At 34.7% G+C, this 20,418-nt stretch overlaps 1 protein-coding gene across 1 annotated transcript in view; it reads left to right on the plus strand.

The window, feature by feature from the left end:
- IFT74 (intraflagellar transport 74) overlaps nucleotides 1-20,418 on the plus strand; it is a 79,276-nt gene that overhangs the window by 34,169 nt on the left and 24,689 nt on the right. Inside the window, exons 11-14 of the mRNA XM_007455914.1 lie at nucleotides 1,209-1,271; nucleotides 6,370-6,513; nucleotides 7,831-7,871; nucleotides 10,570-10,649. Coding sequence (XP_007455976.1) covers nucleotides 1,209-1,271; nucleotides 6,370-6,513; nucleotides 7,831-7,871; nucleotides 10,570-10,649 — 328 coding nt within the window. The remainder of the gene's footprint in view (nucleotides 1-1,208; nucleotides 1,272-6,369; nucleotides 6,514-7,830; nucleotides 7,872-10,569; nucleotides 10,650-20,418) is intronic.

The raw sequence follows: 20,418 nt of genomic DNA on the forward strand, positions 1-20,418 counted from the left end.
AGCTTTTACTCTGTTATTCAGTTCTATGCATCATTCATTTTTGCAGGTCATAAGGATACATGAAACACTTGTTTTTTAATGAACTTTTAATGAAAACATTAAAAGTCCTCATACACCAGAGCCATATGGATATTTTCTTTCCTTTTCTTCCTGCCTAATAAGCAGCAAGTCATTTACTTGCTTTGTCCTTAATTTGAACAGCTTTTGTCCCATAATTATGGTGTTTAAATAAGAAATTTGGATGCCTACTGAGGGATTATTGAGAATCCTCTCAACATTCAGTCATGGTGGTGACTCAGATTTGCAAGGTAGTGCCCTTTCATGTCCAGATATCCCTTAACCAGTTAACAGAGAGTTAGTCCCCGCAAATGCCAATAATGAATGTAGTTCTAGTTTCTCAGATAATCCTTTATTGAAAATTTAATATAACTTTTTATTTTAGACAGAATTTATAACATATAATGAAACATTGATGAAAGAATATTATAAAAATGCCAAAATACTATCAAAATATAGCTGATATCACACAGGGGTGTTTGAATGGGTCTGGTTGGCCCTTGAACAACTTGGGTGTTAGGCACACAGACCCCTGTGCAATTTAAGTCTGTGTATAATTTATAGTTGACCCTCAGTATCGAAGGTTCCATATCCACGGATTAAACCATCCATGGATTGAGTAGTACTGTAGTACGTATTTCTTGAAAAAAATCCACATGTCGTTGGACCCATGCACCTCAAACTTGTCTTATTCAGGGGTCAACTGTAAACAGTTCAAGGGTCTTATCCCTAAGAGTGAGCCATATAAATGGCTACAGGTCTTGGCCTTAAAAGAAAATAGGCAAAAGATATGGAAACATGGTTAAAAAGACAAATAAAAATTATAAGTTTAAACAGTACCATCATTAATTTGAAGTCTTCTGATATTTGATATTCTCAGAATACAGTGATGATTCACTGTGAAAAGTTCTGGCTCCCTTTAAAAAGCTCATAAGTATTTTAAAAGGTAGATCTTGGCAAGGTTTTTAGTAATAATGAAATAAATTGGCAAAAATAGAAATAATGAATGTTAATAAATTCTAGTCAGATTTTAAGATAAGGGTTGAAAACATTTACAAAATTTACTTTGTCACATCTGTATTTGAAATGTTGAGAAAGAAATTATTCTTAATGTAATTTGCCTATATATTTGCTTTTTTCCTTCTTCTTAGGAATTAGATACACTTCAGCAACAGCTAGATTCACTGAATATGAAAAAAGAGAGCTTGGAATCTGTAAGTAAAAATCAAGTAAAAGTTTTCATATCACTCAGCTACAAAAGAAATTTCAGTTAAATCTGTTAATGGAACTCATTCAGGTACATATTTATTTAGTAGTTTACTAATAGAAATGTAATAATTTTTTTTTCCTATTCAGGACTGCAAATAGTTTAGTAAGAAAGCAGATTCAGTTATTGAGTACCTACCCTGTACAAAAATCATTCTGCCTTGCTGAGGCACACAAAATCTAATGGTAATTTAAAACTACCAATGGCAGTTTTCACAGAACTAGAACAAAAAATTTCACAATGTATGGAAACACAAAAGACCCCGAATAGCCAAAGCAATCTTGAGAAAGAAAAATGGAGCTGGAGGAATCAGGCTCCCTGACTTCAGACTATACTACAAAGCTACAGTAATCAAGACAGTATGGTACTAGCACAAAAACAGAAATATAGATCAATGGAACAGGATAGAAAGCCCAGAGATAAATCCATGCACATATGGTCACCTTATCTTTGATAAAGGAGGCAAGAATATACAATGGAGAAAAGACATCCTCTTCAATAAGTGCTGCTGGGAAAACTGGACAGCTACATGTAAAAGAATGAAGTTAGAACACTTCCTAACACCATACACAAAGATAAACTCAAAATGGATTAAAGACCTAAATGTAAGGCCAGGCACTATAAAACTCTTAGAGGAAAACATAGGCAGAACACTCTATGACATAAATCACAGCAAAATCCTTTTTGACCCACCTCCTAGATAAATGGAAAAAAAACAAAAATAAACAAATGGGACCTGATGAAACTTAAAAGCTTTTGCACAGCAAAGGAAACCATAAACAAGAAGAAAAGACAACCCTCAGAATGGGAGAAAATATTTGCAAATGAAGTGACTGACAAAGGATTAATCTCCAAAATTTACAAGCAGCTCATGCAGCTCAATATCAAAAAAACAAAGAACCCAATCCAAAAATGGGCAGAAGACCTAAATAGACAATTCTCCAAAGAAGATATACAGATTGCCGACAAACACATGAAAGGATGCTCAACATCACTAATCATTAGAGAAATGCAAATCAAAACTACAATGAGGTATCACCTCACACCAGTCAGAATGGCCATCATCAAAAAATCTACAAACAATAAATGCTGGAGAGGGTGTGGAGAAAAGGGAACCCTCTTGCACTGTTGGTGGGAATGTAAATTGATACAGCCACTATGGAGAACAGTATGGAGGTTCCTTAAAAAACAAAAACTAGAACTACCATATGACCCAGCAATCCCACTACTGGGCATATACCCTGAGAAAACCATAATTCAAAAAGAGACATGTACCACAATGTTCATTGTAGCACTATTTACAATAGCCAGGTCATGGAAGCAACCTAAGTGTCCATCAACAGATGAGTGGATAAAGAAGATGTGGCACATATATACAATAGAATATTGCTCAGCCATAAAAAGAAATTGAGTTATTTGTAGTGAGGTGGATGGACCTAGAGTCTGTCATACAGAGTGAAGTAAGTCAGAAAGAGAAAAACAAATACTGTATGCTAACACATATATATGGAATCTAAAAAAAAAAAAATGGTTCTGATGAACCTAGGGGCAGGACAGGAATAAAGACACAGACTAGAGAATGGACTTGAGGACACAAGTAGGGGGAAGGGTAAGCTGGGACGAAGTGAGAGAGTAACACTGACATACATACACTACCAAATGTAAAATAGATAGCTAGTGGGAAGCAGCCACATAGCACAGGGAGATCAGCTCGGTGCTTTGCGACCACCTAGACGGGTGGGATAGGGAGAGTGGGAGGGAGACGCAAGAGGGAGGGGATATGGGGATATATATATACATATAGCAGATTCACTGTGCTATATAGCAGAAACTAACACAACATTGTACAGCAATTATACTCCAATAAAGATGTTAAAAAAAAACATACAAACAAGAGACTAAAGACAAGTGAAGATGGAGAAGTCAGTTCATTAGTTTAAAGATGTAAAAGCTTGCATTTGTTTTATTATTTGTTTATTTAAAGCGTTTTTAAATTCCCCAAACATGTTTTTTATTAAAAAATTGAATAAGATGAAAGTAAAAATGCCTATTTCTTTTCCCTCTTTCCAGACAGAACTGCTCTCACATTTATTGAGTGATTACTATGTACTTTTTTTGAGCTCATTACATATGTCACCAGCATTGTCATTTTATCTTCACAGCAATCCTATAATCCTACCTTCATTTTACTGTTGAGAAAAACCTTAAGTGGGATGTACACTGGATATGCTGTCTGCAGCTTTTTTTTTTTAACCTAACATTCTCTTTTGAATGTCTATTCATGTCAGCTCTTAAGATATCTTTCTCATTTTTTGAAATTACTGCATTGTATTACATCGTATGACTATATATAGCACAGCCCTGTAGATGACTAGGTTGTTTATATTGATAGTTTTTTGAGATTATAAAACAATGCTATAGTGAAAACACATTTTATGCAAAGTTACTACGAGTGTATCTTAAGATAAATTTCTTGCATTGGGTCAGAAGGTACAAACTTCTAAAACGTTGTAACATTGCCAAGTTGCCTTCCAAAAAAGTTCCATTTTCTACTCCTAATCTCAATGTATGAGAGTGCCTGTTTCCCCCGTATTCATTAACAGCTGCATTATCCATCCACCTTTTCCATTTTTACTAGTTTAATAGTTTAAAATTTGTATCTTGTTTTAATTTTCATTTATTTATACAAAAAGTTGAGTATCTCTTTATATATTTGTTGGCCAATGTATTCTTTTTCTGCAAACTACCTTCCCACTGTCTGTACATCAAATCTTGCCTGCCTTTCTTGATTTCCTATGTATTCAGGTAGCTATAATGAGGATAGGATTAGTAACAATTGTAAATTGACATGATTGCTTTCACCTAGCTTGCAAAAGAAATAAACCATGAGTATTTTGTAATCATTCTTTTGGAAATTTGCTATTGAAAAAACTAGTTTGCTTAAAAATATTAAGACGATTTTCTGTATCCAGTTGTCTACATGTGGGTACACAGAATTTTTATTTTTTTGATCTCTATGGTAATAAAAATATTCTTCAAGGAATAAGGACTGCATTTATATAGTATTAATACAGCCAGCTTTCAGAATTCCTCACTATCTTTTTTTAGGGTGTGTAGAAGAGAGTTAGGTCTTATTTCATTGGCAGATTTAGTTTCCACAGGAAGAGGTGTAAGGTATAACCTTGGAGTTTGTGTTTCTATTGATGCCACTCTACTTTGGCATTAGTACATGTATGCCTAAAATTACATGAATTTTAAAAAATTTACAGTATTCTCAAATGAAGAAAATGTAGATCCTAATTCTGTTTAACTTCAGCTGGATTCCTTTGTGGGTGTTTTTGGTGGTGGGGGGGAAGATTTGTTCTTCAAGATAACATTATGTCAAATATCAATCAAGTAGTGTTTATTGCATATCTGCTGTATGCTCCCTACTGTGCTAAGTATTGCTGATTCAGTTCATAGGAGTGTGAAAAAAATCAGGTGAAAGATCAACATGAGCTTGAGTCTTCAGGAGTGGTTTTATCAAGATGCAATGATGAACATGTCTATAGGTGGTTAAGCAAAAGGGAAGGGGAAGGTACTATGAAAAGGGATACATCAAAATGTCTGCATTTTTTCTATTGGTATTTTATTATCATGCCTTTTCACCTGAAGCTAATACATTACTTAAGCTGTGTATATAACCCTTTGCCTATGGACTTTCAAACATTTCCTCTTGTTCACTTTTTCCTTTTCTTAAGATTCCTTCTCTTTTGCTTTCAAAAATGAGGAGGTCTCCCCTCTTAAAAATCTTGTTCATACTGTGAGCCTGGTTTCAGATATCATTAATTTTTTTTCATGATTAACGTTTATTTTTGTTACCTTAGAAAAATTATTTAGATATCAGATCATCAGTTTTCTCATCTGTAAAACAGAGATGTTAGTACTATCTTACAAAGTTGCTTTGAGTGTTAGAGATAGTATATAAAAAATATGAAGTATAGTGCCTGGCACAGAATACATGCTCAATAAATAACAACTTCAAATGTCATTTTCATCATCATCGTCACCACTACCACCAACATCCCTAGCTCTTTTGGCTATCTTTTAAAATTATCACATCCCTTATTTTCTTTTTGTGAACAGTAGAACAATGGTGAATACATGATAATTTTACTACTCATGTCTATTAGTTTCCTAGTGCTGCTGTAATAAAGTATCACAAACTGGGTGACATAAAACAACAGAAATTTCTTGTAGTTCTGGAGGCTAAAAGTCTAAAATCAAAGTGTCAGCAGAGACTTGCTTCTTCTGGGACACTAGGTAGAATCCTTCCTTGCCTCTTCCTAGCTTCTGGTGCTGGCTGTCAATCCTTGGCATTTGTTCCTTGACTTGTAGCTACATCATTCCATTCTTTGCCTGTATCATCAAATGGAATTCTCCTCGGGTGTCTCTGTTTTTTATCTCTTCTCTTCTAATAAAGAGCAGTTAATACTGGATTAAGGTCCACTTTAATGACCTCAAGATAATCTTAACTTGATTAAATCTGCACAGACTCCATTTCAAATTAGGTCATGTTCACAGGTGCTGGAGATTAGGACTTCAGCATATATTTTGGGGGGATATAGTTCGACCCATAAAATTGTAGGAAAACATATATATGATCTATTCAGGGGAAAATATCTTCCCTCTAGAGATCAGTTCCTTGTACTTTGGATTGGGTTTTGTGGTTAAAGTTATACATACATCGTTACATTTTCTTTATTATCTTCCCATTGGTAGAGATGTCTTTATCTTTGTTTAGGTCTTATATTTAGAAAATAAAATAAACTAAAGCTACCACCTTCTTGTGAACCTTAGACTGAAAATTGCTTATGAAAGTATATAGGGATTTATTTTTATTCTTCAGTGTTTAGAAACGTACTTTGTAGCATTATTGAGTACTCTAGGTTCTTGATATCTCTATTTAAAGATGCTGGTAGTTTATATTTGTCCTTAGTCTTATAAACTGAAAACTATTTGAATAGTTTTTGATAAAATACTAAAATTATTTTAATTCTCTTCAGGAAATAGCACACTCCCAGGTAAAACAGGAGGCTGTATTGTTGCATGAAAAACTTTATGAGTTGGAGTCCCATCGAGATCAAATGATTGAGGAAGAGAAAAGCATGGGAACCCCAATGGAAGAGAGAGAGAGATTACTTAAGCAGGTAGGAAAAACAACATATGTATTTTAATATGTCAGGATTTGGTAAATGTATCAGTCTGTTTTATTTAAGGCATATGAATTGAACAGAAAACTAATAAGTTTATTTTCTTAAAAAACAGTGAAAAGTGAACTCCATCTAAATTAATATGAACTGCTTTACTAAGAAGATCTAGGTAAAAGTCATTTCTCAAACTTTTTATTTTTTAACTTAAATCCTAATTTTATATGGTCTTCATGCATATTTTGGTCAGTTTTTCATGTTTTGGATCCTTATAAGAAAAACTTGAAACTCTTCTAATTGGTCAGTAAATAATCTTATTGAAGATGTATTCCATTATTTGTTTTGGGCCTCATATTTAGAAAATGAAGTGCCCCAAGGCTGATGACTTTGTGTGGTTCTTTCTATCAGTGCCACCATGAAGTGAATGGAATTAAAATGTCCTGTGAAATCACAGTATGTCACCATGTTATGTCACATGTGTTCAGTAGCTTTCATACTATCCCAAGGCTGGCTTTAATTTAGCCTATTGTTTATCCTGAGACACCCTAAATATACAGCCCTTAGGAGCCTATATATTTGGGAGCACCTCTAGTCAGGAACCTACAAATGGGACTCCTTTGTGGTCTTTGATTGAATCCAGTGGGTTTGTAGGAACCTTAGGGATCAACTCAGGAGCTATTTAAGTGTTAGAATCATTCTAGAAAGGTATCAAAATCTAGAATCTCTGAAGTTCCTTGGAAAGAGATCATTGAAGGCAGGGGACGAAGAGTGTGATCTTGGTATAGAATTTCTAGATAGAATACAGAATGACTAGAAAAATTGGAATTTCGGATAAGCAGTGAATAATCTTTTAGAATAAATATACACGTAAGGACAATAAGTGTATTCCAAATACATACCACAAAAGTTATTCATTGTTTTTCTGAAATTCAAATGTAATGGGGATTGCTAAATCTGGCAGCCCTACCGTGTGCGTGGGTTGGGGGTGGGGAGCAGGGGGAGCAGAGCAGGGGAGACAGGCTCAAAAATCCTAGATATTTATGTAAATTGATCCAGGCCTGAAGATGTGTTAACTTCTTGGTGCCACGTGGATAGGTATGGATATTTATCAGTCACCACTCTTCCTTTGAGGAGGAAAGAAAAATCTGTGACTAGTTCCCTAATGATGTTCCTTTTAACTTCAAAGGCTGAATTTCAAGAAATGTTTAAAGCGACTAGATTTGATATTTTAGTACACACCCTAGAAGGAAAATCTCTTTAAGATAGCCTAACAATGAGTAATTCTTTAAATTCTGTTTTCTCTTCATGCCTTTATAGGTTAAAGAAGATAATCAGGAAATAGCCAGCATGGAGCGACAGTAAGTACTTTTACACTAGGACATTTTACATTCATTTCTCATCTTTTAAATTGCGTTCTAAAGGTGTAAGAGGTGCATATTGTTACAGTCATTTTTTCTGTGATTCACACTGACAATATTGATGCAGCTTTCAGTTTTATTTATAGCTTTAAATAATTCTTTGTTTAGTTAAGAGCCATTACATAGTATAATTGCTTTTTAAAAACAATTTTATTGTGATATAATACATACCATACAATTCATATATTTAAAGTGTACAATTCAGAGTTTTTTACTATATTCACAGAGTTGTGCATCCACCACCTCAGTCAATTTCAGAGCAGTTCAGTCACCCCAATAGAAACCCATATCCCTTAACCATCACACCTCTCATCCCCCATTCCCAGCCCTAAGGAACCACTGTACCTTATGTCTGTGTAGATTGGCCTGTTCTCGACATTTCATATAAATGAAAGCACACAATATGTGGTCCTATGTGGCTGGATTCTTACACTTAGCATAATGTTTTCAGGGTTCATCTGTGTTGTAGCATGTATCAGTATTTCATTTCTTTTTATTGCCAAATAATATACCATTTGTGTGGCTATACCATATTTATTTATCCATTCATTAATTGATGGACATTTGGATTGCTTCTGTTTTTTGGCTGTGATGGATCATGCTGGTATGAACAATCGTGTACATGTTTTTGTGTGTGGACATATATTTTCACTTCTCTTGGGTATTTACCTAGGCGTGGAATCTACCTAGGAGTGCTGGTTCATACGGTAACTCTATATTTAACTTTTTGAGGAGGTGCCAGACTATTTTCCAATGCAACTGCGCCATTTTACATTTTCACCAGCAGTGTATAAGTGTTCCAGTTTCTCCATGACCTCACCACCACTTGTTATTATCTGTCATTTTTGATTACTGTGTAGCCATCATAGTAGGTGTGAAGTGGTATCATTGATTTGCATTTTCCTGATGATTAATGAATGATGTTAAACTTTTTTTCCTGTACTTATTGGTCATATATATATATTCTTTGGAGAAATGTTTATTCACATTCTTTGCCCATTTTTTTGTTTTATTTATTTATTTATTTTTTATAGATCATTATTGGAGTATAATTGCTTCACAATACTGTGTTAGTTTCTGTTGTACAAAAAAGTGAATCAGCCATATGCATACATATATCCCCACATCCCCTCCCTCTTGAGCCTCCCTCCCACCCTCTTTATTCCACCCCTCTAGGTCATCGCAAAGCACCAAGCTGATCTCCCTGTGCTTTTGCCCATTTTTAAGCTGGGTTATTTATTGTTTTATTATTGAATTGTAAGAGCTCTTTATATATTCTAAATAAAGTCTCTTATCAGATAAATGATTTGCAAAATTTTTCTTCCATTATTTGGGTTTTCTTTTCACTTTCTTTATGGTGTCCTTTGAAGCACAAAAGTTTAAAATTTTTTTTTAAGACTTTACTGTTTAATAAATTTATTTATTTTATTTACTTATTTTTGGCTGCATTGAGTCTTCATTGCTGTGAACAGGCTTCCTCTAGTTGCAGCGAGCAGGGGCTACTCTTTGTTGTGGTGCCTGGGCTCCTCATTGCAGTGGCTTCTCTTGTTGCGGAGCATGGGCTCTAGGTGTGCAGGCTTCAGTAGTTGTGGCTCATGGGCCCTAGAGCACAGGCTCAGTAGTTGTGGTGCACAGGCTTATTTGTTCTGCGGCATGTGGGATCTTCCCAGACCAGGGGTCGAACCTATAGCCTCTGCATTGTCAGGCGGATTCTTAACCACTGCGCCACCAGGGAAGTCCCAGTAGTTTTAAATTTTGATTATATCTGGTTTATTTATTTTTTTCTTTTGTCATCTGTGCTTTTGGTGTCACATGTAGGAAACCAATGCCTAGTTCAATTTCGTGAAGATTTATGCTTATGTTTTTTTATTTAACTGTTTTATACTTTAGATCTTATGTTTAGATCTATGACCCACTTTTAGTTAACTTTTGTGTATGGTATGAGGTAGGAGTCCAGTTTTATTCTTTTGCTTGTGTATATCCAGTTATCCCAGCACCATTTGTTGAAATATTCTTTCAACAAATATTATTTAATGTTCTTTCTCTGTTTAATTGTTTTGGTACCTTTGTCAAAAATCAATTGTAATATAGATACAGGGTCTTATTCCTAGACTCACAATTCTATTCCATTCTCTGTCCTTAAAAGGATATGTCTGTCCTTATTCTAGTATCATACTGTCTTGATTACTATAGCTTTGTAATAAGTACAACTGCTTTTGTTAAAATTTTAACCCATATAATCTTCTCTCAATGGTAAATTTTCTCTCATTTTCTAACTTTTAAGACAAACTTGCAAACTTAGTTTAGTTTATATAAACCTACAAAAGGAAGGTTGCTAAAGATTTTTTATTTTCTTAATATCACAAGTAAAGCTCAAAATATGGCTTGCGGGGAAGGGTCTACTTTTGAAGTCAGGAAAGCCAACATTCTCAGAACACACTTGTACTCTAAATGCGAATCAAGAAAAAAGATTTTTCTCTCAAAATTTATAGTATTGTCCTCAGAATAAAGCATATTATTTATTGATATTGTTTCTGCAGATTCAAAAAGATGTAAGATTTCATAACATCATCACTAAATGTTTTTACTGAATATCTAAATTGTCTGCCATAAATTCATTAAATAATATTTTCAACAGGTTAACAGATATAAAAGAAAAAATAAATCAGCTTAATGAAGAAATTAGACAACTTGACATGGATTTAGAAGAACACCAAGGTAATTTTTAAAATATTTTTATGAAGTATAATATAGATACATAGCAGTATTTATACAGTATTAACTTGGGCCTCAGGGACTGTTTACCTGGGGTTTATTATTTAATTCTTTGTGATATCACTAAGTTTAACTATTAAAATACTAAACTATTAAAATATTTAGTAGTAGTAACTAAATATTATAGTTAGTATTGAATCATTTAATATTTTAAATATTATAGTTAGTATTGAATTGTAATAGTAACTAAATATTTTAATAGTAACTAAATATTATAGTTAGTATTGAATTATTTAAGCCAACTAAAAACTTATATAACTTAAAATGGTTATATAATGGCAAGAATTTATTTTGTTTTGCAAAGAAATTTTTTTGTTAATTGAGATATAGTTGTTTTACAATGTTGTGTTAGTTTCTACTGTACAGTGAAGTGGAGTTCCCTGTGCTATACAGCAAGAAATTTTTTTTTTTTTTTTTTTTTTTGCGGTACGCGGGCCTCTCACTGTTGTGGCCTCTCCCGTTGCTGAGCACAGGCTCCGGACGCGCAGGCTCAGCTGCCATGGCTCACAGGCCCAGCCGCTCCGCGGCATGTGGGATCCTCCCGGACCGGGGCACAAACCCGTGTCCCCTGCATCGGCAGGCGGACTCTCAACCACTGCGCCACCAGGGAAGCCCAATAAATTTTTTTTTTTTAATCAAGTAAAATGGTTTAAAGTTGCTCACAGATTTCTAAGTTATACTTCTTCAATATTGTCAGCTATTAACTGGCGTAAGTGGTAGAGTTACAGGGGAGTGGGGATCAAGTCACAAATTTCACAAAAAATGTAGGAAGAATTATTCGTTAGGGGACCCACTAATGTGGTGGCAAGTACTGATTATTCCAATCCTCTCTCAGCTTTCCCCAGCAGTGGGATTTGAAGAGCCAAGGCAGGGACCAGAGCACTTGGGGTGGAAATGCTCTGGTGGGGATTTGGGAGCTACAGTGTATGTGTGGTTGAGGGAAGAGTTTGGGCATCACAGGTTCCTAACCAACTTGTCTCTAACAATGGAGGAAAAGCTGGGTTACTATGGCACTTTAATCACAGATTAACTGCAAACCAGTTAATATGCTATTGGATTATCAAGAGTTGACTATATATTCTTATGAGTTACATATTCTATTGTAAATAATATGCCTATTATGGCTAAAGAAACATTCATAGCAGGGAAAAAGGGTGTTCTTTTCCTAAATTAATTTTTTATTTCAATTTTAATGCAGTGTATTTGTTTTATTTATACATTTTATTGATTTATGAATAATAGCATTAGCTACTATTAATTGATTACTTACCTGGACTGGTTACTTTGTGATCTTTGCAGGAACACTTTGAAGGCTTCTAACCTCTTTTATGCTTGTTGAAACTCAGAGAAGTTAACTCAAATTCTCACAGCTAGTAAGGGGTAAAGTCTAGATATAAACCAAGTTCTCTTTGACGCCAAAGTGTTAGCTCTATTGCCCAAACCTAATCTTGGCTTTCTGATATGAAGTGCTGTATTTGTGAAATAAGAATATTCTTGTGAAATGCTTACAGTCTTATTTACATGTGGCTACATGTAAACAAGACATCTAAAATCAGACAAACTTTAAGTCCTGGTTATTAGGCAAGTAAACTTATCTGAGCTTTCATTTTCTCATCTGCAAAATGAATATAGTGGTCCTACCTCACTAAGATTTACGAATAGTAAATGGTACACATGGCAAGGTAGGTTCACAATAAATTGTTACTAAGGTCATGTTGTTTTCTTTATTAAATTATTTTATTGCTTTTAATTTATGTAGATCTAGTATATAGATTTTCTTTGTTAATAAATTATTCTGAGAAATCTGATAATATTCTTGATTTCACATGCTTTATGGGATACATTTTTTTTTTTTTTTTTTTTTGGTGGTGCCGGGCCTCTCACTGTTGTGGCCTCTCCCGTTGCGGAGCACAGGCTCTGGACGCGCAGGCTCAGCGGCCATGGCTCACGGGCTCAGCCGCTCCGCGGCATGTGGGATCCTCCCGGACCGGGGCACGAACCCGTGTCCCCTGCATCGGCAGGCGGACTCGCAACCACTGTGCCACCAGGGAAGCCCTATGGGATACATTTTAAATAATATTCCTCTTTCTAAATTTAAATTTCTAGCAGAATTCTATTTATTTTTCCAGTAAAATAACTCATTTGGGGGTAACAATTTATTTTATTTTATTTTATTTTTACATCTTTATTGGAGTATAATTGCTTTACAATGGTGTGTTAGTTTCTGCTTTATAACAAAGTGAATCAGTAATACATATAAATATGTTCCCATATCTCTTCCCTCTTGCGTCTCCCTCCCTCCCACCCTGCCTGTCCCACCCCTCTAGGTGGTCACAAAGCACGGAGCTGATCTCCCTGTGCTATGCGGCTGCTTCCCACTAGCTATCTATTTTATGTTTGGTAGTGTATACGTGTCCATGCCACTCTCTCGCTTTGTCACAGCTTACCCTTCCCCCTCCCCATATCCTCAAGTCCATTCTCTAGTAGGTCTGTGTCTTTAAACAATTTATTATTAATTGCTAGTTCTACGATAAATAGAATGCTTTGAATTGTAGCTTCCCTTTTCCTTTTTGTTTTCGTAAATTCTTCGTCCTTTTTTTTTTTTTTTTCTGGCCGCACCACAGCTTGCGGGCTCTCAGTTCCCCGACCAGGGATCGAATCGGTTCCTCCTGCAGTGGAAGTGAGGAGCCCTAACCACTGGACCACCAGGGAATTACCTATCCTTTTTGATTAATGTAGAAAGGCACAATCTATAATGTAATGTAATAGTAGCAAAAAAGCATATATATATGTACATATAAAAATATATGTGATATATAAATATTATGTATTGTATGTTCACATATATATCAATGCATTAGTTTTTTGTTCTTCTACTACACTTTGATCATCCTGGATTATTGGGGTTTTTATTAGAAGGTCACTTGTTAGTTCAGGACCTCATTATTTCTTTCCTGAACTATTTCAGTAGTCTACTAACTGGTCCCCGACCTCCAATATTGCTCCCTCTCAGATTCATCCACCACAGTGTTGCCAGAGTGACTTATGTGAAATGTGATTCTGTATCGTTCTCCACTTAACAGTGGTTCCCCATGACCTACAAGATAAAGTTTAAGAATCTTTGTGTGGCATTCTAGTCCCTCTGTAATCTGACCTGTACATTGTCAGCCTCCTCTCCTACCCCTCAGCATCTCTATCCTTACATTCTAAGAATAATAATAGTAATCTACCAGTGGTACCTCACACCTCACCCTCTTTATCATACATCAAAGGATTGTTTTTCATGCTCAGTCCTTTGCTCCTATTATTTGTTCCCTTTTCTTGAATGTTCTTTTCTCTGTTACTTACTTTACTAACTTTTCATTTTTTAAGATCTAGCTCAGGTATCCTTTCATATCCAACATAGTAACCGTAACTTCTCTCCCTGACCTATTTCTGGCCTGGGCTAAGTGAGTGATCCCCTCTGTTATCAGAACACACAGCATAAATGTATTGACCACATTGCTTTACCACTTTCTACTTAGGTGTTTGTCTTTTCCCTTAAGCTATACATCCTCCAGGACAGGGACTGTGTCTTGTTCACTTTGGTAACCTCTTTCATCAACACAATGCCTGGGAAAATAAACATTCAATAAGTCTTTGTGGAATGAATTAAACAGTCCTGTATTTTATTTATATATTTTAAAATAATTATTTTTTTTTTTTGGCTGCACCGTGCAGCTTGTGGGATTTTAGTTCCCAATCCAGGGACTGAACCCAGGCCCTCAGCAGTGAGAGCATGGAGTCCTAACAGCTGGACAGACAGAGAATTCCCAGTCCTGTATTTTAGAAGGGAAAGATTTGTAGAATGAATTAAAGGTGAGAGTTGGTCTCTAGTCACTTCTTTGGGCCCTCTAGTTCTTAAGATATACAAATGCACTCTTATCTACAGAGAGAGCTTGATTAGTTAGCAACAGTTTTATTACTTTTTTAGAGGATTCCTACCTTCGATTTATGATTTCCAGTAAAGAGGTGAATTCTTATCTACATCTGCATTCTCAGCAGTCCCTTGACTCAAGATTGTGGATAATCTGCTCCTTAAAATGTGGAGGATTATCAAGTTATTTTGACTTTCTGGTCCATACTTATCTCTGCCCCCAGCTTTATTCCTTCTGGCCCATTTTATTAATTTCTTAGATGTTACCTGGTTTCTTCCATTTATGGCACCTGTGTGTAATCCAGCTAGGCCACCTTTTGCCTTGTAGGGGTTCTGGTTAACATAACATTTAAACCGTAAATGTGTTTGTACATGTCTGGCTTTGTTAGTACTTGCTCCAACCCTTCAGTTTTCAAATAAACTTTTAAAAGGTTTGCATAATTCATTCTAAATTTAAAGGCATCCTTTGGTACTGGTTTAGGTACAGTTGTTCTCTGCTAGATATTAATGGTGGTCCTGTTATCCAACAGCTTCTTCAAGTTCATCATATTTTTGCACTTTTTAAGTCCTTAAAGTTATAATTTGCTAAAAGTTACATTGTCTCAAAGTTAACTAAATAAAATCAATTAACAGTTATTTGGCTATTCTACAAAAATCTTCATTATTCCTAGATGCTGAGTTATCAGTTTCTGTGACAATCTGGATAATGCAGAAAAAATCCTCATAATACACTTACACTTTTGACCAATTCTAGATGGGCTTCTTTGCTCTCAAATCTTTATTTAGTCTTTGTAATTAATTTTTAAAGGTGAAATAATCTCATAACAGAGAATTTTCATTATAATAAGATGTCATTATTTTTTTAAACTGCTGGGGGATTTAATCCTATTATGTTAAGTATTTGTTAGACTTCACCCCTACAGTAGTTTTACCTTATTGCTGGATCAGGTAACTTTGTTATATGGGTTCTAAAAATATTTAGGTTTAAATATGTGTACTATCCTATATTTTAGCAGGAAAGGAATTGTTACTATTTTTGCTAACTAGAAGCAGTGAGAAATAGCTCTATTGAAAGTTGTTATATGGTCAGAATTCGGCTACAATCTGCATCATTATTAAAGCAGAACACTATTGGCAGATGCCATGCTACTTTTCAGAAAAGCCTGATTTCTCCTGGAATCCATCCTGATTTCTCCTTTCTCAAGCTGAAGTGCCAACCATTAAATATTTACTTAATTGTTGCTTTTTAAAATGCTCCTTCTGTATGAGAAAGGGAAAGTAATGGAAAAGGCATTGTAGCTCTAGGTGAAGGCAACAAGATAATAGTAGCCTATATTCTCATTCAACATAGGATATTATTTTTATTATTCTTTTACCTAAAGATTTACTTCTAACGTATGGTTGAGTAATTAGTTTTTGATAAGGTAATTGTTGACTAAGGAAATTTATTCTCACCACAAATTAATTTTTGTATATTTCATATTGAAGGTCCCTCAAAGTAAATGGTGTTTATTGGTCCACTTAACTCAGGCCTCTACTGTACTCTTCACTATATTCCGTTAAATTCTACAAAGAGCAGTGTTACTATTTTAAGACACGACAAAACCTTTCATGGTGTAGGAACACAAAATAAGTGATTGTCTATGCAGAACTCCTGAGCCTGTTGAAATCTGGTTAATTCTCAGCTTTACCCAGTGCAGCTTAGGTTTAGACTTTCTCAGGTCTGCTAAATTAGTTACCATTTGTCCATCTGCTTCCAGCTTCCAAAATTTTATTACTGTTGTTTCCTCTCCTATTTTCCTCATTGCTGGGAGTTTGACCTTTAAAAATTCTTTTTACTATAATTTTAGTGGAGTTTGGGGGGTGGGGCAGGTTAGGGTTAGATATGCATGTTCAACCTACCATCTTTGTCAAAAAATTACCAGTTATAAACTTACCCAGAATTTCTGAAGCGTTTTAATCACCTTGAATGTACTTCATTTTATGGGTGTGTGTGTGTGTGTGTGTGTGTGTGTGTGTGTGTGTGTGTGTGTGTTGCCTCAAATGACCATTCTCATGTATTGTCATTAAGTGTGCAAATTATCCGTCAGCATCTAGGAGGTTACCCCTTCCTACTTTTTAAAAATTTTCCTTAAAATAGTTAAAGTTATTTTAAAGACTCCAATTAACTTATTTTTTTAAATTGTGTACTTTTTATGTACAAACCTGGTGTGTACTTAATGTGGAAAATTCAAGCAATACAAAAGTGTATAAAGTAAAAATCATCTCCTTTCTCCTCATATGCATCCCAATCTTCAGAGGTAATCATTGTTTACAGTTTGATATATATAGCCTTTTAGACTTTTTTCTATACACGGCGTGTATATATATATATATATATTTTTTTTTTAATGTATATATGTTTAATTGAGTGATACAGTTCTTCTGAGCTTGAGTCTTTTCATTTAACTGTATATAATGAACATTCTTCCATATGAGGATGTATATACTTCATTCTAAGAAGTATAGCATACTAGCCAATGTCAGGGCTTTAAAGCCAGACTAAGAATGGTGCCTGGCACATATTTAAGTACTTACAAAAACTATTAGCTGTAGTCATGTTGATATTCTTGTTAAATAGTATTAGCTGTATCCACATTGACATTAGGTTGTTTCTAATTTTTCTCTACCAAGAACAATGCTGCAGTAAATAACCTTGATACATATATGTTTGTTAATTTGTATATTTCTATAGGCTAAATTTCTAGAAGTGAAATTTTGAATAGAAAGTTACTTATGTATACAATTTTGATTATTTTTGAAAATTTCTTTCCAGAAATGGTTGTACCAGTTTATACATCCTGCAGCAGTATGTGAAAGTGCTTCCTCACCAGTGCTAATTACTTCTCTGACAGTTCACTGTTCTCAAAGGCCTGAATTTGTAGTACTACCATGATCCACGAGGTGGAGCTAATTTTCTGGACATCTGCATGCTCAGACAAGGCTTAAGGAACACGTTTACAAAGTACAGTCACATTTCTCCCCAGGAAGGATTTTTGGGCATTATTGCTCACTACAAATTATTCCTTCAATTTTAGAGTACAGTATCTTCCCAAAGATTGATAAAACGGAATATCATGTGGTTATCAATACAGCACTATCACAGACATCTAAATATCTAACAGCTACAATGTGATAAATATGTATCATAATAGAAGTATGCATAAAATGCTACAGGATCATTGGATTACTGCCCTAAACTTCAAATGAATTCATTGCAATTTACTCTATAATTTATATGCTGCTTTCAAGAGTAGTAAAAACATAAAATACAACCCTTTTCTTTGGTTTGTCTGTAGGATACTTCTTCCTACTCATAGTTCCAAGGCCCAGGTTAGAAGCTTTTATTCTCTGATTATGTCAGGTAAAATAGAATTTATAAAGACAGAATAGTTTTGTTTTAGAGCGCGGGTTCTGCAACCCAAATGCCAGGATTCAAATCTGAGCTGTGCTGTTTTACTGGCTGATCTCAGACGTGCTACTTGAGCTTTCTGTACCTTAGTTTCCTCATCTTTAAAGTGGAGATAATAACAGTACCTACCTTCCTTTTAGGGTTACTGTGAAGATTAGATGAATGGAGCGTGTGTGTGTGTGTGTGTACTCAGAATAGCATGCAATTTAAAAATTGCACATAAATGTTAGTTATTGGCTGTTATTATTAATGCTATTAATTAATTTCTTTTTAGTTTTTTAAAACAGCTTTACAAAGGTTTAATTGACATACAATACAGTAAACATATTTAAAGTACATAATTTGATAAGTTTTGACATATGCATCCACCTGTGAAACCATCACCACAATCAAGAGAGTAAACATACTCAACGATCCCCAAAATCTCCTAATACCTTTTTGCAGCCTCTCCCTCCCACTCCTTTCTGCTTCACTCTCCCATCCTCAAGTAACCGATGATCTTGTTTCTGTCACTGTTGATTAATTTACATTTTCTAGAATTTTATATAAACAGAATCATAACTATGTACACATTTTTCTCTGGTCCTTCACTCAGCATAATTATTTTAAGATTTATCCATATATTTGCACATGTCATCAGTTTGCTCCTGTTCATTGCTGAGTAGTATTCCACTGTGAAGATAAACCACAGTTTATTTATTCATTCTTTTTTGTCTGACTTGGATTAGTTATTTTTAATAATTCCATTTTATCTTCTTTATTGGTCTTTCAGTTATAATTCTTTGTTTTGTTATTTTAGTGGTTGCTTTAGGATATTGTGTATATCTTTAACTTATCACAGTCTACCTTCATGTTATATTATACCTCATTATGTATAGTATAAGAACCTTGACAATGGCATGCTTCTACTTCTCCCTTACTGGTCTTTGTGGTATTGTCATCACACATTTTCCTTTTACATATTTTATAAGCTAATAACTACATAGCTATTTTTTTTCACACGCATACACTGTATTTTATTTTTACAAGAGATAAACTGACACCAAGCATTGTAAATGGTTGACCACAACAAAAGCAACAACGATTGCAATTACTGAACACAAAACACACTCATACTATGTCATAATATTGATATTCAGTCCAGTAATCCTCCACTATAACAGCTCCTTTATTTGCAGTGAAAATTGGTTTGTATATTTTTTGCCTCTGAGTCCTTGTGGGATTTTTTTTTTCATCTTGATCTTTTGTTAGCACTTTTATGAATTCATCAGTTTTTCATTAGGGTTCTGAAAATGCTTATTCATTCAGTTCAGCAGTACAGTCAGTTACCAGAAACCTGCACTTCTCAGAGTCTTTTCCATGAATTCCTTGAAGATGAAACCCTTTTATAGGAACATTTTTGCAAAAGCATTCGAGTACACCCAGAACTGTCTGTAAATGACAAAAGACTTAAAAATGACCACGGTTAAAGATTTGATGAAAGTTCATAATAATGCAATTGATAAGGAAATTTAGTTATTTCTGAGATATCCATTTTGCATAGCTATTGTTTTTGACAGTCAATTATATTTTTAAACGATTACTAATAAGGAGCAAAATCTTACTATTTACCCATGTAGTTACCATTTCTGCTGTTCTTCAGTCCTTAATGTAGATTCCAGATTTCCATCTGAGATCTTTCTCTTTCTGCTTGAAGGACTTTAAACATTTCTTGTAGTTATGGCCTGCTGGTGATGAATGCTTTCAGCTTTTGTATGTCTGAGAATGCCTATTTGCCTTCATTTTCAAAGGATATTTTTGCTGGGTATAGTCAAGGTTGACAGATTTTATCTTTTAGTACTTTAGAGATGTTGATCCACTGTCTTCTCACTTAACATTGTTTCTGATTAGAAATCTGCTTTTTTTTTAACATTTTTATTGAAGTATAATTGCTTTACAATGGTGTGTTAGTTTCTGCTTTATAACAGAGTGAATCACTTATACATATACATTTATCCCCCCCTCTTGCATCTCCCTCCCTCCTACCCTCCCTATCCCACCCTTCTAGTTGGTCGCAAAGCACCGAGCTGATCTCCCTGTGCTATGCAACTGCTTCCGACTAGCTATCTATTTTACATTTGGTAGTGTATATATGTCCATATATACACTACCACTCTCTCACTTTGTCCCAGCTTACCCTTCCCCCTCCCTGTGTCCTCAAGTCCATTCTCTAGTAGGTCTGCATCTTTATTCCCATCTTGCCCCTAGGTTCTTCGTGACCATTTTTTTTTTTTTTTTAGTTTCCATATATGTTGGCATACAGTATTTGTTTTTCTCTTTCTGTCTTACTTCACTCTGTGTGACAG

Source organism: Lipotes vexillifer, unplaced genomic scaffold (genome assembly GCF_000442215.2).
Source record: "Lipotes vexillifer unplaced genomic scaffold, Lipotes_vexillifer_v1.1 scaffold644, whole genome shotgun sequence".
NCBI classification, from domain to species: Eukaryota; Metazoa; Chordata; class Mammalia; order Artiodactyla; family Lipotidae; genus Lipotes; species Lipotes vexillifer.